General features: G+C 42.8%; 2 protein-coding genes across 2 annotated transcripts in view; one reads left to right on the top strand and one right to left on the bottom strand.

Moving 5' to 3' along the window:
- Nucleotides 1–14,517, bottom strand: part of slc15a4 (solute carrier family 15 member 4) — a 46,836-nt gene extending 32,319 nt beyond the window's left edge. Inside the window, exons 1-4 of the mRNA XM_078421700.1 lie at nucleotides 13,743–14,517; nucleotides 8,580–8,872; nucleotides 7,193–7,358; nucleotides 6,880–6,990 (exon numbers count right to left, since the gene is read on the bottom strand). Coding sequence (XP_078277826.1) covers nucleotides 6,880–6,990; nucleotides 7,193–7,358; nucleotides 8,580–8,872; nucleotides 13,743–14,342 — 1,170 coding nt within the window. The 5' untranslated portion in view covers nucleotides 14,343–14,517. The remainder of the gene's footprint in view (nucleotides 1–6,879; nucleotides 6,991–7,192; nucleotides 7,359–8,579; nucleotides 8,873–13,742) is intronic.
- Nucleotides 14,518–14,726: 209 nt separating this feature from the next.
- The window catches only part of glt1d1 (glycosyltransferase 1 domain containing 1), a 52,685-nt gene continuing 52,156 nt past the window's right edge, over nucleotides 14,727–15,255 (top strand). The window contains exon 1 of the mRNA XM_078421162.1: nucleotides 14,727–14,887. Within this exon, the coding sequence (XP_078277288.1) occupies nucleotides 14,820–14,887 (68 nt within the window). The 5' untranslated portion in view covers nucleotides 14,727–14,819. The remainder of the gene's footprint in view (nucleotides 14,888–15,255) is intronic.

Genomic DNA, 15,255 nt, shown 5'->3' with positions numbered 1-15,255 from the left:
ATACACAGTAGAGGTGGTGACCTGCTTCCAGATGCTGGAGGAGAAACGAGGAGAAGAGGAGAGGGGAGGAGTTGAGGCAAAGGAAAATGCTACGGCTCGCTATGAACGGTTCATGGAGGCCAACTCTGAAGCAATGAAGAGTCTACCCAAAGTGAAGCGTGTGAAGAAAAGTCACAACTCTGAGCACCCGGAGGTTGTTGCAGCACGGAAAGTAGTTGTTGAATACCAAGAGGCCTACATTAGGAATTCAAGGAGGACCTGAAGGCAGCCAAATCCCAACTCTGAGGTGTACGACAAACTGGAGGAGGAAGTTGCAAGAATGATAGAGGTAGTACAGGTTGCCAACGATGGCAAGGGGTATAGCAAGGCATGGTGAACGAGATTGGTAGCAGGAGGAAGGCCAAGTCAGGTCAACGGTTACACTCCAGAGGACCGAATCAACACGTGGTTCACCCACTTCAAGAACCCACTTGAATCACCTCCAACTGTCACTGAGGAAGATGAGGAGATTGAGACTGTCCTCATGGATGTACAGATTCACGACGGCCCCTTTACCTTGGAGGAGCTGCAAAAAGTGATGACCTCGCTGAAGCAAGGGAAGAGTCCAGGCCCTGATAACATCCCTCCAGCGGTGTTAAAAAACTGTGAGCTTGACGACATCATGCTCAAGTTCTGCAACATAGCGCTAACGACGAATGACAAGCCAACACAATGGTCACAATCCAACATCATCCCCGTCCCCAAATCTGGGAGCCTGAACAAGACTGACAACTATCGTGGCATCAGCCTGACATGTGTCTTGGCCAAGGTCTACAACCGCTTGAATCTTAACTGGATTAGAGCTGCTATCAACCCGAAGCTACGTTACAATCAGAACAGCTTCAGAGAGATGAGGAACACGGTCACACAGATCCTTGCCCTCCGAAGAATCAATGAGGTGAAGTATAACAACCTGGGGGCTGTCCTAACCTTCATTGACTTCAAGAAGGCGTTTGACTCGATTCATCGATGTAAAATGATGAGGATTTTGAAGGCTTATGGTTTCCCTCCTCGTCTCCTGAGAGCCATTGAGGATATGAACGGGCACCACGGCCAAGGTTGTCACCACGGATGGTGAGAGCAAAGTGTTCAAAATCCTCGCGGGGGTCTTACAGGGAGACACGCTGGCACTCTTTCTCTTTGTCATTGTCCTTGATTATGCAATGAAGCAAGCACTCAAGGAACACGAGGACCTCGGCTTCACAATCACCCCAAGGCTTTCGAGAAGAATCGGGTCAGTCAACTTGTCAGAGCTCGACTTCGCTGATGACATCGTCCTGCTGTCAGACCAAATTGGGGAGGTACAAGAGCTGCTCGGCAGGGTCGAGACGGAGTGCGAGAAAATGGGCCTCCACCTCAATGCCACGACGACAGAGTACATGGGGCTCAACGGTCTCTTAAGACCAGTGGCGGTGCATCTCTTAAGAAAGTAGAGTTCAATTACCTGGGAGCGAGGATGCAGAGCTCAGAGAATGACATCAAGATCAAGAAAGTGCTCGCATGGAAAGCCCTCAATAACATGGGGAAAATCTGGACGTCTCGGATGGTCTAAGGGTCTCAAACTGAGATTCTTCCAAGCAACTGTAGAGGCAATATTATTGTACGGGTGTGAGGCATGGACTCTCACTCGAGCACTGTCCAAGTCTCTCGATGGTGTCCACACCCGAATGCTCAGAAAAGTTCAAAATGTCAGTTGGAGGGACCACACCACCAGCGCCCAGCTCTATGGGGAGATTCCACCTCTGACCAAGAAGATCAGGTCGAGAAGGATGGGGCTCGCTGGTCATCGCCACCGCCATCCAGAAACACCAGCAAAAAAGGTTGTGCTGTGGGAACCCACCCATGGAAGACGGAACCCGGGACGACCAAACAAGACGATGCTGGAGACGTTGATGGAAGACGCATACGTAGAGACAAGAGGAGCTTGCCAGCTGTGTGGAGGACAGAGATGTGTGGTGCACCCGTCACCGTGCCCGTCGGAAACCAGCACCACTGCGTCGCTAATGTTTTAAACGATCTTAATTAAAAAAATTAATTAAAGCCTTTCAGCTTCATATTTGAAACTCAAACCACCTTCCAGTTTAGCTGTCAGCAACTGTGCATCATGTGAAGAGTTTTTGGACAAATGCTGGCCAAATTACTTTTGTTTTCCATGAACAGAATTCTGGTGAAATGTCAGCATCCTGCAAGACCAACTCTCATTCCCTCTAATTTACCTGGGAGCAAGTTAAGTTGCTTTTCTGAGCTGCAGTATCTTCTTGTGGGCCTTTTTTCCAACATGGTCAACCAGTGCTACACGTCCCCGACCTCCATACTTCATTTCTTTTTCACACAGTATACACACGGCAAAGCCAGGTTTTTTTATTAGTCTTATATAGTCCGATAATTTCTGTCCAGTTTCATGAAAAGGATATAATAGAGAAATGGAGGATATTTAAAGGTGAAATTTTGAGAGTACAGAGTCTTTATGTCCCTGTTCGGTGGAAAGGAAAGAATAATAATTTGAAAGAGCCGTGGTTTTCCAGGGAAATTGGACACTTGGTTCGGAAAAAGAGGGAGATATACAATGAATATAAGCGGCAGGGAGTAAATGAGGTTCTTGAGGAATATAAAGAATGTAAAAGGAATCTTAAGAAGGAAATTAGAAAAGCGAAAAAAAGATATGAGGCTGCTTTGGCAAGTAATGTAAAAGTAAACCCCAAAGGGTTCTATAGATATGTCAATAGCAAAAGGATAGTGAGGGATAAAATTGGTCCATTAGAGAGTCAGAGTGGTCAGCTATGTGCTGAGCCGGAAGAAATGGGGGAGATATTAAACAATTTCTTTTCTTCGGTATTTACCGAGGAGAAGGACATTGAATTATGTGAGGTAAGCGAAACAAGTAGAGTAGTGATGGAAATTAGGAGGATTAAAGAAGAGGAGGTACGGACACTTTTGAAAAATATAAAAGTGGATAAGTCTCCAGGTCCTGATAGGATATTCCCTAGGACATTGAGGGAAGTTAGTGCAGAAATAGCAGGGGCTATGACGGAAATATTTCAAACGTCATTAGAAACGGGGATGGTGCCGGAAGATTGGCGCATTGCGCATGTTGTGCCCTTGTTTAAAAAAGGTTCTAAAAGTAAACCTAGCAATTATAGACCTATTAGTTTGACGTCTGTGGTGGGAAAATTAATGGAAAAGATACTTAGGGACAATATATATAATTATTTGGATAATCAAGGCCTGATTAGAAACAGTCAACATGGATTTGTGCCTGGAAGGTCATGTTTGACTAATCTTCTTGAATTTTTTGAAGAGGTTACCAGGGAAATTGATAAGGGCAAGGCTGTGGATGTTGTCTATATGGACTTCAGTAAGGCATTTGACAAGGTTCCACATGGAAGGTTGATTAAGAAGGTTAAATCGTTGGGTATTAATAGTGAGGTTGCAAGATGGATTCAACAATGGCTGAATGGGAGATACCAGAGGGTTGACAATTGTATGTCAGGTTGGAGGCCAGTGTCTAGTGGAGTACCCCAAGGATCTGTGTTGGGTCCACTGTTGTTTGTCATTTACATTAATGATCTGGATGATGGTGTGGCAAATTGGATTAGTAAATATGCAGATGATACTAAGATAGGTGGAGTAGTCGATAGTGAGGTAGATTTTCAAAGTCTACAGAGAGACTTGGGCCTTTTGGAAGGGTGGGCTGAAAGATGGCAGATGGAGTTTAATGCTGATAAGTGTGAGGTGCTGCATTTTGGTAGGACAAATCAAAATAGGACGTACAGGGTAAATGGTAGGGAATTGAGGAATGCAGTGGAACAGAGGGATCTGGGAATAACTGTGCATTGTTCCCTGAAGGTGGAATCTCATGTGGATAGGGTGGTGAAGAAGGCGTTTGGTATGCTTGCCTTTATAAATCAGAGCATCGAGTATAGAAGTTGGGATGTAATGTTGAAATTGTACAGGGCATTGGTGAGGCCGAATCTGGAGTATGGTGTGCAGTTCTGGTCGCCAAATTATAGGAAGGATGTCGACAAAATGGAGAGGGTACAGAGGAGATTTACTAGAATGTTGCCTGGGTTTCAGCACTTAGGCTACAGAGAGAGGTTGAACAGGTTGGGTCTTTATTCTTTGGAGCGTAGAAGGTTGAGGGGGGACTTGATAGAGGTTTTTAAAATTTTGAGAGGGACGGACAGAGTTGACGTGGGTAAGCTTTTCCCTTTGAGAGTGGGGAAGATTCCAACAAGGGGACATAGCTTCAGAATTGAGGGACAAAGGTTTAGGGGTAACATGAGGGGGAACTTCTTTACTCAGAGGGTTGTGGCTGTATGGAATGGGCTTCCGGTGGAAGTGGTGGAGGCTGGCTCGATTTTATTATTTAAGAGTAAATTGGATAGGTATATGAATAGGAGGGGATTAGAGGGTTATGGTCTGAGTGCAGGTAGATGAGACTAGGTCAGGGAGAATGGTCGGCGTGGACTGGTAGGGCCGGACAGGCCTGTTTCCATGCTGTAGTTGTTATATGTTATATGTTATATGGTGGACGAAATCGAGCCATTGCCACTTCCAGTGATTTTTCACAAGAGGGTCACTTCTGTCTGCATCGATTGATTCCTTGTCTAAACTTGAGCCTCTCTCTACAAAATTACAATCCCTGGCAGCCATAAGTCCTTTCAAGAACCTAAGCAAAGCTAGCACGCACAAACATACAGGAGAAATTTCGCGAAACTCTGCATGCGAAGGCCCCACTGCACTGCAGATGCAACCATGCGAAGACGATGATACACGCGGCGAAACACACTTGTAACCACACCAGCATACACCGCATCAATCGAGCGCATGATTTGGTAGTCTCGCACGCGAGTCTTCAATACTTCTGAATCACAATTTACAGCACAAAACGAATAGGGGCTGCAATGCGGAAAGCAATTATTTTTGATGAAGCGCACGCAAATGTACGACTAGAATCGTTTACCAGCAGTTTTACACGTGCTTTGTCTAGTGCGCATGATAGGTTATTCATTGCAAGAGAAAGAGTCATAAGAAAACGATTACAAGTCTATACATCGTTTATTTTCTTTTTTCCTTTCTTTTTTTTGATCCAATTTCTCCATTGGTAAACCGATTTTGGCAAACGCAGAAATACACGGAAAATTCACATGCCTGCAAATGAGGTTTATGTTTATAAAAGTGTCCAATTGCCTTGCATTAACGTTACTGAGGAAGTGCACAACAGTTCCTTCTAGGGGAAGGGGAAGAGAAAGTAGCAAAAATGCTACTTCTACATGACATACATTTACTTAAATGAAACTAGATACAATCATATGGTATACACAAAGTTCCCACAAAACATTACAATTAATCAAATACACTCTCCCTTTCGTGGTTTTTCGATAATTTAAGAAATAAAAGACAAGAAAATATAAAATAATCTCTCCCCGAGTATCCTATTCCATAGAGTGTTACCAAGTTCCCATAAATGGCAGAGGGTGGTTTTTCTAAACTGGACCCCTGTAACATGCAGTGTACCTCAGGGATTGGTGTTGGGTCCAGGCGTTTGTCTTAATGATTTGGACATGATTGTACGTAGCATGGTTTGTGGATGACACTAAAATGAATGGTACACTGGACAGTGAAGAATGTTATCTGTGATCACAACAGGATCTTGATTAAATGGCCAATGGGCCAAGGAATAGCAGATGGAGTTTAATTCAGATAAATGTGAAGTCTTACGTTTTGGTAGGACAAAACAGGGCAGGACATGCCCAGTAACTGATTGGCTTTGTAGAATAGACCTGGGTGTGAAGGTACATTGATCCATGAAAGTGGCAACACAAGGGGGCAGGGTGAAGTTGGCATTTGGAATGCTTGCCTTGGTTGGTTTGAATTACAGGAATTAGTGTAAATCTAGAGCTGTACAAGAGTTTGTAAGGCCAAATTTGGAGTACTGTGTATGGTTCTGGTTGCCCTACTTTAGGAAGGATATAATTAAACTGGAAAGAGTGCTAAAAAAGGATTTCCAAGGATGTTACCAGTTGTGCAAGGTTTCAGTTATTAGGAGTGGCTAGGTCTTTTCCCTCTGGAGTACATGAAGCTGAGTTGGGGGTAATCGAGGCATCTAAAATCATGAAGCACAGATACAGTGAATAGCCACAGACCCCCCCCCCCATTGTAGGGGCATCAAAAACTAGAGGGCATAGGTTTATGGATAGCAAAGGCTTTGAGGGATATAGGCCAGGAGCAGACAAGTGGGACTAGCTCAGTTAGCATGGACATGTACAACTCTATGACGCATGACTCTATAAACACATTGTTTACCATTTAGCTGCACGTAAATTAATTATTTTTTGATGTCTTCGTTATTCACAAAATGCCATGGACTCTAATGATGCAATCACTGTGGAATGTAGTACAAATTTTAATTTCAAGGATGCACTTTTAAAAAGTTATATCTGTGGAGGTGCAGAATCCAAATGTGCACAAAGCACTGATATGATAGTTTGAATTATTAACAATGTAACAGATGAAGGAGAACAAATAATCTTCCACACATCAGATGTGTTATAGAATTAAGTTCCAAACACATACCCAGAGTGAAAAAAATCTTCAATCCTAAATTTGAAAGAAACCTGTGAAATTAAGGTTGCTTATCGCCCAGGTTAATCAGTAAGTTTGATTAACCATTCTAATTTCCTCACCTAGCTTTGAAAAATGAAATGGAAGAGATAATTTCAAGTTAGTCAGCAACTATAATAAAGCAATACCAATTACATCTCATTAAATGATAAATAGTGAATTCCCATCTAACATCTTTGATATAATTTCAAATAATAACTTCAAATGGTAACTTACCATGTGATGATTGCAGCTTGCTAATGAATTGCTAACATTACTGTTATTATGCCCAGCAAAAAATGTTGGAATCTGCAGATGCAAACTCTGTAGAACATATGTGGTTTGCATCTAGAGACAAAAAGAAGAAAATTCAAACCAATTGCCAGCAATGCTCAGCCTCAAAATGCTATTAAGAATCTTTTGTATCTTATTTGCCTTTAGTGCCCACTACTCTTGCTTAGTTCAACACAGTTCAAAATAAACAATATAGAGAATTTTCTATTTTGCCCATAAATATGGTCTGATATCGACCTGAAATAGAATATCAGACCTGGAAGTAAACCATCCAGTAAGGTACAAGAGCCAAGAAAACTGGGATAATTTTGACAAAAGTCTTCACATCCTCCACTTTATTATCTTGAAATTGCCCACCATAGACAATCTTGGCCATGTCCAGACAACCCGGTTTAAGAGTCGATGGGTAGATTCCTGCGTTCCTGCAGAAAGCAAATCATTTTACAAATCATTTATTTAAAAAGTGATGATGAAATGTAATCTTTACATTATGTTAAGATTTAAAGCACTCAGCTGATAAAAGCCGAAACCATGGCAAATGCCTCAGAATGAGAGAAATACAATATTTTGCTCCATACTGTATTTAATATCACCTTAAATTAGACAAGGTGACAATAGTAGAAAGTGAAACGAAAAATATTAGTACCAAAGACTGGCGGCTAGGCTTGTATACACTGGAATTTAGAAGGACGAGAGGGGATCTTATCGAAACATATAAGATTATTAAGGGGTTGGACACGTTAGAGACAGGAAACATGTTCCCAATGTTGGGGGAGTCCAGAACCAGGGGCCACAGTTTAAGAATAAGGGGTAGGCCATTTAGAACGGAGATGAGGAAAAACCTTTACAGTCAGAGTTGTAAATCTGTGGAATTCACTGCCTCAGAAGGCAGTGGAGGCCAATTCTCTGAATGCATTCAAGAGAGCTAGATAGAGCTCTTAAGGATAGCGGAATCAGGGGGTATGGGAAGAAGGCAGGAACGGGGTACTATTTGAGAATGATCAGCCATGGTCATATTGAATGGTGCTGGCTCGAAGGGCCGAATGGCCTACTCCTGCACCTATTGTCTATTGCCAAAGAGCAAGCGCTTAATTTAAATGTAATAACATCCAGGAATTTCTTTAATTCCTGCCGCACTCTCCCCCTATCTCTTCCCCCATCCCCGTCCCACTATTTACCCACCTTTTGGAAGCACAGCAAACTGCAGAAGCTGGAATCTTATGTTAAAAACACACTCCTGGAGGAACTCAGTGGGTCAGGCCCACCAAATCTGAAGAAGGGTCCCGACCCAAAACGTCACCTGTCCATTCCTTCCACAGATGTTGCCAGACCCACTAAGTTACTCCAGCACTGTGTTTTGCCCTTTTAAAGTGCTGGGCACTTTCAAATGCATACTAAAAGCAATTATTGTTCATTTAAGAGTATGTTATGTCATTTGTGGCTGTCGCCAACAAATGTTAACTAAGTTGTATAAACAAATACATAGTTTAGTCAAATGAGCACCCCAGAAAGCATTCCAAAACTAACAATGTATTAAAATAAAAATATATAATCAATATAGTTAAGTCATTGCAACTGTTACTTCTGCAGCTAATACACAGCAGAGGACAAAATAAAATAATGGATGAGCAAATAACATTTACCTGGTATTTTCAGCACGATTCCATTTCCTTGAACAGCAGGAGTAAAAAAGAATCTTGAATAAGTCTGTAAAGGAACTACCATCAGGTGGCTTGGAGATAAAAACTGATTTGCCCAATGCAAAAACCAAAAACGAGATGCCCATGCAAACAGTGGGGATGATGTATCCAAGGAGAAAGCTACAGTTTTGTTGAATATATGAAATACCAGCCAGGGAAACGATGGCACCCAGATTAATGGACCAATAGAACCAGTTGAAAAATCGTCGCGTGGCTTCGGGGCCTCTGTCTTTCACCTAATGCAGGGGGATAAAAATATGGATTTAGAAACATTCTATTTCCAAACCATAATCAGCACATATTTTACAGGCACAAACAATCGGCAGATGAAAGGTAGTTTTAATCCAATATCTGTACAAGATTTTATCTCTTGAATATATTGCACAACATTTGCCGTATTAATTTTGTTTTTTGCTCATGTTGATTTCCATACAATATTATGCAGTTAGCCTTGTGTATTGGAGTCAGAAATGTTGAGTCTTATGTTGCAGATTTGACATAATTCAGGCTGACATTATATCATTGCAATAAATTGAAGACTGCACCATGACTTTGAAATTAACTTTTCGATGGATGCAAGATACATACATCATGGTGATATTCGAACTTGTAAATCAAATGCACTGGTTATTACTTTCATTTCCATTTGAAAGTTTGCTACACACAAATAAACCAGGTTGTTTCTCACATTACAACAGTGATCAAAGATGGACACAAAATGCTGGAGTAAATCAGTGGGACGGTCAGCATCTCTGGAGAGAAGGAATTGGCGACGTATCGGGTAGAGGCTCTTCGTCAAGACATCTCAACCCTAAACGTCATCCATTCCTTCTCTCCAGAGATGCTGCCTGTTCCGCTGAGTTACTCCAGCATTTTGTGCCTATCTTCAGTTTAAACTAGCATCTGCAGTTCCTTCTTACAACAGTGATCGTTCTTCACAAGTGATTTCATCGTCTATAGGTCATCCCCTGGTTATGGCAAGGTACCGTTCCGAGAACCTTTCATAATTCAAGCAGTTCGCCAGTTGGATAGATGACCAGAAACCCATGAATTCCCACGTATGAGAAGATGCTCGCAGCTTCACAACTGCCGGCAAATCCATCCTGCCAGTCTCCCAAACACTCGTTCATATGCATGAGCTCCACATAAGCAAGCTGGGGAGGACCTGTAGAAAGCGTTTAGGCCTTCTAGAAGAAGAATGTCTCAGGCAAATGTAATTCAAAGGATTTCAAGGTGCAATCATTCTAATGGAAGTAAAAAGAAAAGCTTACGGAAACCATAAAGTGTAAAATGGCAGTCACAGAGCAAGTGCTGGTTGGGATAATTTCAGAAGCAATAAAAAAAGTGGGGTGAATATAGCCCTTTGTCCATCTGGAAAAGAGGAAGGTTCTATTTTGCTCAAACAGTGAGAGAAGGATCAAGGAGAGGGCACCCAGACCAGACAAATTCTCATGAAAGTGGCCAAAATATCTTTACTATCTTTATCTCAAGATGATATAGTATTTTCATTTTGCTTCCTACTCCTTTTCACTTAGAACTGTATCAATTAGTAAAAATATTTAATGGCCATGAATTACAGCTTGTCACCGAGGATCACATTCTGCCTAGGAGAAATATTTACATCCACGTACATAGCAAGCCGAGATATCCGATGTCTCGTCTAAAAGATCTCAGATCTGGCAGTGTAGCAGTCCCTCAGTTAGAGGAGTAATCCATGTTATGTACTCAAGTCTTTGGATTGCAACTTAAGAAACAACACTGATTCTGAAGCAAGCATGCTTATATTTGAACCACATCTGCGATGCAGAGGAAGAACCATACTAGGTACAGCATGTAGTATAATATAAGAGGGTCATGAAACAAGAGCAGATGTGGTACTTCAAATAAAACGACTCAAACACTTCACTCTTAGCCAATGATTGATGCTACAGCGGATTGGTTCGGATGCACGGCAAACGAACACACTCCCTGGTTTTCAAATTCAGCAGAAACTTAGTTAATGATGGACCCTTCACTTGCAGAAGGGAAGGCTTTTTCCGCAAATCAGTGCAATCCACTCTCTTCCATTGTGCAAAGCATGGTAATTTTATACATGGAGAGAGATAAAGTACAACTTTACAGCAGAAGAGTCCACACCAAGGATCCAGTCTGATGCAAAAGGTTGAAGTTCAATTATTTCAGACGTCACTGCCCCTTTGTCTTCAATTAATGGTTAAACGGTGCTTTATTTGTCACATATGCAACTGCACAGTGAAATTATTTTTGAATGCAGGCGCCGCCATGTTTTGACGCCATTTCCAAAGTCCGTTCTCGGTATATTGGAACAGTTCCCAATCCAGGTAAGTCCCAGGCTCCTAGCCTGCGACGTCCCTTTCCTTGCCTGGCCATCTGTGTGTCCCAGGTGTACTTCCTACAGCCAACCTTGAAGGCGTTGGAGGCATTACCCCGGTTCACCCTCCTACTGGCCCTTGCTCCTCGCGGCCAACATCTCCAGCGGCTCCCGTGGTCTGCCGAGCCTCTGGGCGAGTTCTGTGGTCTGCCATGATCTCATGAGTAAAATGTTCCTTAGTTCCTTCAAAGGCCTGATTGAAAAGGTGGAACCACATTCTTGTATGGGCCTTCTAGCCTGGGTCATGAACCAATATCTTCTCTGCTAATTCAGCTATTTCAAACCACAAACCTTCTTCAAAGTGCAGACATACGTTAGATTCCCTCTATCTGTCACTATCAGATTGCCAGTTACTGCTGAAGAAGGGTCTCGACCCGAAACGTCACCCATTCCTTCTCTCCTGAGATGCTGCCTGACCTGCTGAGTTACTCCAGCATTTTGTGAATGAATACCTTCGATTTTTACCAGCATCTGCAGTTATTTTCTTATAGTTACTGCTTATAATTAGGATCAAGATTTATACAAATAGTTGGTCCAGTTGTGTGTATTTCTAAAGTATAAGACACAGATAAATGGGTTTCTGCAATAATCAGTGTGTATAAATTAAGCCTGGATTTTATTGGACAAATGAGGTTAATTTGCAGTTTCACTCACTAAGTTTAACCGATGATATAGAAGTAGAACACATGACAGTCACAAGACCGTTCTATTTCAAAAAACCACACACATTGGCAATCCAAAATAAAAAGTAAAATAGGTGGCAGGAAACGGAACTCTGGTGAAAATGATCAAATATAATGATTAGATCATTGATCTTTTATTAGAACATTTGTCAAGCCAATGTATTCTGAAACTGGAAAGCTCTGACGTGCTTATTCAATTGTATTTTCTAAAGCTAAATTCAAAAGATAGAAAAACCAGCACAGAAATCAAAGTATTATGGCAGAAAAAGTACCTGTAGAGGTTAAATGAAAAATTGCTGGAAAAACTCAGCTGGTCAGGCAGCACCAGTGGAAAGAGAAAATTAGGTCATCTTTCAAGTCTTAAGATACTTTGCCTGAAATAGGAAAGACAAAACAAAGGAGACAGGAGGAACTACAGATGCTGGAATCATGAGCAAAATAGAAAACCAGGAGGAACTTAATGGGTCAGGCAGCATCTGTGAAGAGAATGGACGGAAGGGTTTCAGGTCAGGACCCTTCGTCAGACTGAGGAAGACAGAAAACAAGCTAGCTATAAAAGGTGTAGAGATGGAGAAGAGGGACTGGGCAAAAGGAATATATTCAACAGGGTGAGTGCAGGTTTGCTAAATAGCAAATGGGTACAGTATGCATTATTTCACTTCATTTATTCTCAAAGTTGTTACCAAATTTAAACAACTGCAATCAGCACGTTATGATCCACCCCTTTCTTTTCAAGGCAATAGAATTTAAAAACTCCCGTTCGTGCTTCGTTCCTCACAAGCTCTGTATCAGTTCCACTTCCCAAAGATCTATGTATGAGAGTGCGAGTAAAATTAAATTAATTGACTTATTGGTGAATAGTTATAAGGAAATAAGCGATGGAATGGAATTTCTCCAAGGATCAGTATTTAAGAGGTTACCATTTTGTCCCCTCACATTGCAAGGAAGTGAAATAAATAAATTGCATAAAGTTACTTGGGTAGCTGCATTAACAGAAGAGACAGAACGGAATTTACTGGTCCCTTACCAAATGTAGTCATTGTTTAAGGAATACATTTGTAAGCTTAATCTTTCTCATATCATTCTGGTGCCATAGCATTCTATGAATGGTCTTCATGAGCCAAGTTTGGGGAATGCAAGTGAGGAAAGTAATCTGTAGAGTTACAGCATGACTGAATAAACCAGCTAATTTCTTCTCAGTAATTTAAGATATAATAGCATGTGGGAAGAAATAAGCATATAAATGAACTGTAAATGAATTGGTTGTTATTGATATACATTGTTCTCCAAATCTTTGATAAAAATCCAAGATGTCACAGTTTAAAATTCTAATCCCAGTCTCAGCCTGACCATTCATTTACAGGGAGATCATAAACAACTGTTGTGTTCTTGCTTTCCTACTAAAAACATTCAGGAAAGTGTTTATAAACTATAAGTTACGAAATCGATGTTTTTTTGTGTGTATCAGGTTGCATGCTCGACAAGGTTCCATGATGTTCTTACTTTTTGCCGATATTTTAAAAAAGGATCGCCAAATATTTCCTGAAAATAAACACTTTCTGGGGTAAGAAAAAATATTAAGGTAGTTTACGATATCAAAGTCTATGAGAAATGAAGATTCTGAGATCAGAAATGTTATCTCTTGTTCTCTCCATATTTGCTACCTGATCTATTGAGCATTTCCAGGTTTTTTGTTCATTTATGTTCAACAACAATTTACAATTATTATTACCGTGCCATTTTCTTTAGTTGTTTTCGCTTCATACCAGAATAGTTTTCTTATGATAAGAAAACAAGGTTAAGGGGGAAATCCCCCCACATTCCAAAATACCCTACCGTCCACTTCGGGAAGCAGAACTTACTGATCGTTACGAACACAACTTTGCTGTTTAATTAGACATTTGCACACGTTTAATTAGACATTTGGTCGTTATTTTAAAACAACATTTCATTGTTATTTTGATCCGCGATGCCTTCATTTAACATTTATTGTTAATTTTATTCCAGAACTTCGAAAGAAAATGTATACAGCACCTGATCCGCACCAAATGGAGTTATATTCGCCTTCACAGACCCTACACCAAGTGCGATGAAGATCAGTCCGGTGTAGATGATCCGCTGGCAGTAACTATCCCGGTGAGGTACACAAGCGCTGGAGCTGTTATTGATACACTGGGGGTCGATGATGGGATAATACTCCAACTTCCCGCAGAGGTGCCGGCGGGTCGTGTCCCAGGAAATGAAAGGGAAAAGCATTATTCCGATCAAGTAGAGGAGCATGCTGATCAGGATGGTGGCGTACCTGCCCAGCCAGGCGTCGGCCAGCCAGCCCCCGAACGGCGACACGAAGTAACTGATGCCCATGAACAGCAGCAGGGTCTGACTGGACTGCGGCCCCAGCCAGTTGTAGGGCTCGCTGTTGAGGAAGAGCACCAGGCCGCATGTGATGCCGTAAAAGGCCACCCTTTCCAGGGATTCAGTCACCAGCACGGCGGCGCAGGCCAACCGCCTGCCTTGGAAGGCGGACGCCCCGGGCTTTGCCGCCACCGCCGCCCCCGCTGTTGTTGTTGCTGTGGCCCGCCGTCGCCGCTCCGGGAGCAGCGGAGTCCTCTCCTCATTCTGTCCGCCCTCCATCGTCGCCTTCAATAAACTTTCTCCTCAACTCTCCTCCCTTCTGGGCCAGAGAAGGAAGAGATTTTTATTTATTTTTAAAGCGCTGAGTAATTGGAGCGGGCGGCCGAACTGCACAAGCACTCCCACCGAACCTGCCCTGCCCGGTCTCACTGCCTCTGCCCTCGGCAACCGTAACCAAGGCCCGACCCAGCTCCCCTGTCCCGCCCCTCCCCTCCCCTCCCCGCCCACCGACCAATCGCGATATGGCGCTGGCAGCTCTACAGCTTGTCAGTGGTCGGCCGTGCTGTCAATCAGCGGCGGTGCAGCTGTTCCTCCCGTGCGCTAGTGGGCGGTGTTGAGGGGGGAGGAAGTGGTGGTTGCTAGGCTTGTGCCCAGCTGGCAAGGGGCAGGCAGGTAGCCGCTGGATCGTGGCGACCTCTTCATGGTGTGCCGCTACACACGGCTGGCTGCCCGCCCGGCTTCCCTCAGCAGCCCGCAATGAAGCTGCTCTTTCTGGCCAGCCTGACTCCCTGGACTGGCAACAGGACGACGGCACGGAGAATTAGGTGAGAGAGAGAGAGAGACCGTGTTGGCTCTGGAGCGAGTGCGACTTGGACTAGCAGGGTTGTGTTGGGACACGTTTGTCACAGAGCTGCCAGCATTAGAGTCTCTCAGCTGTAAGATGACGACGCATGGTTTTCTGTTGAGTGCCAGAGGTTGAGGGGAGACCTGATGGTACTACTTAAAAAATCATGGGATCGGGTAGAAAGTCAGATGTAGACATAAGGAACTGCAGAGGCTGGTTTACAAATAAAAAAGACACAAAGTGCTGGATAATTCTGTAGTTCAAGCAGCATCTCTGGAGAACATGGATAGGTGATGTTAAATGTCCTCACTAGAAATGTCGTCTAGACAGTAAGATCCTCCCCCCCTG

The sequence above is a fragment of the Rhinoraja longicauda genome, chromosome 25 (genome assembly GCF_053455715.1).
Source record: "Rhinoraja longicauda isolate Sanriku21f chromosome 25, sRhiLon1.1, whole genome shotgun sequence".
In the NCBI taxonomy this organism is placed as follows: Eukaryota; Metazoa; Chordata; class Chondrichthyes; order Rajiformes; family Arhynchobatidae; genus Rhinoraja; species Rhinoraja longicauda.
Note: the sequence above shows the minus strand (reverse complement) of the source record. Positions and strands in the feature narration are given on the sequence as shown.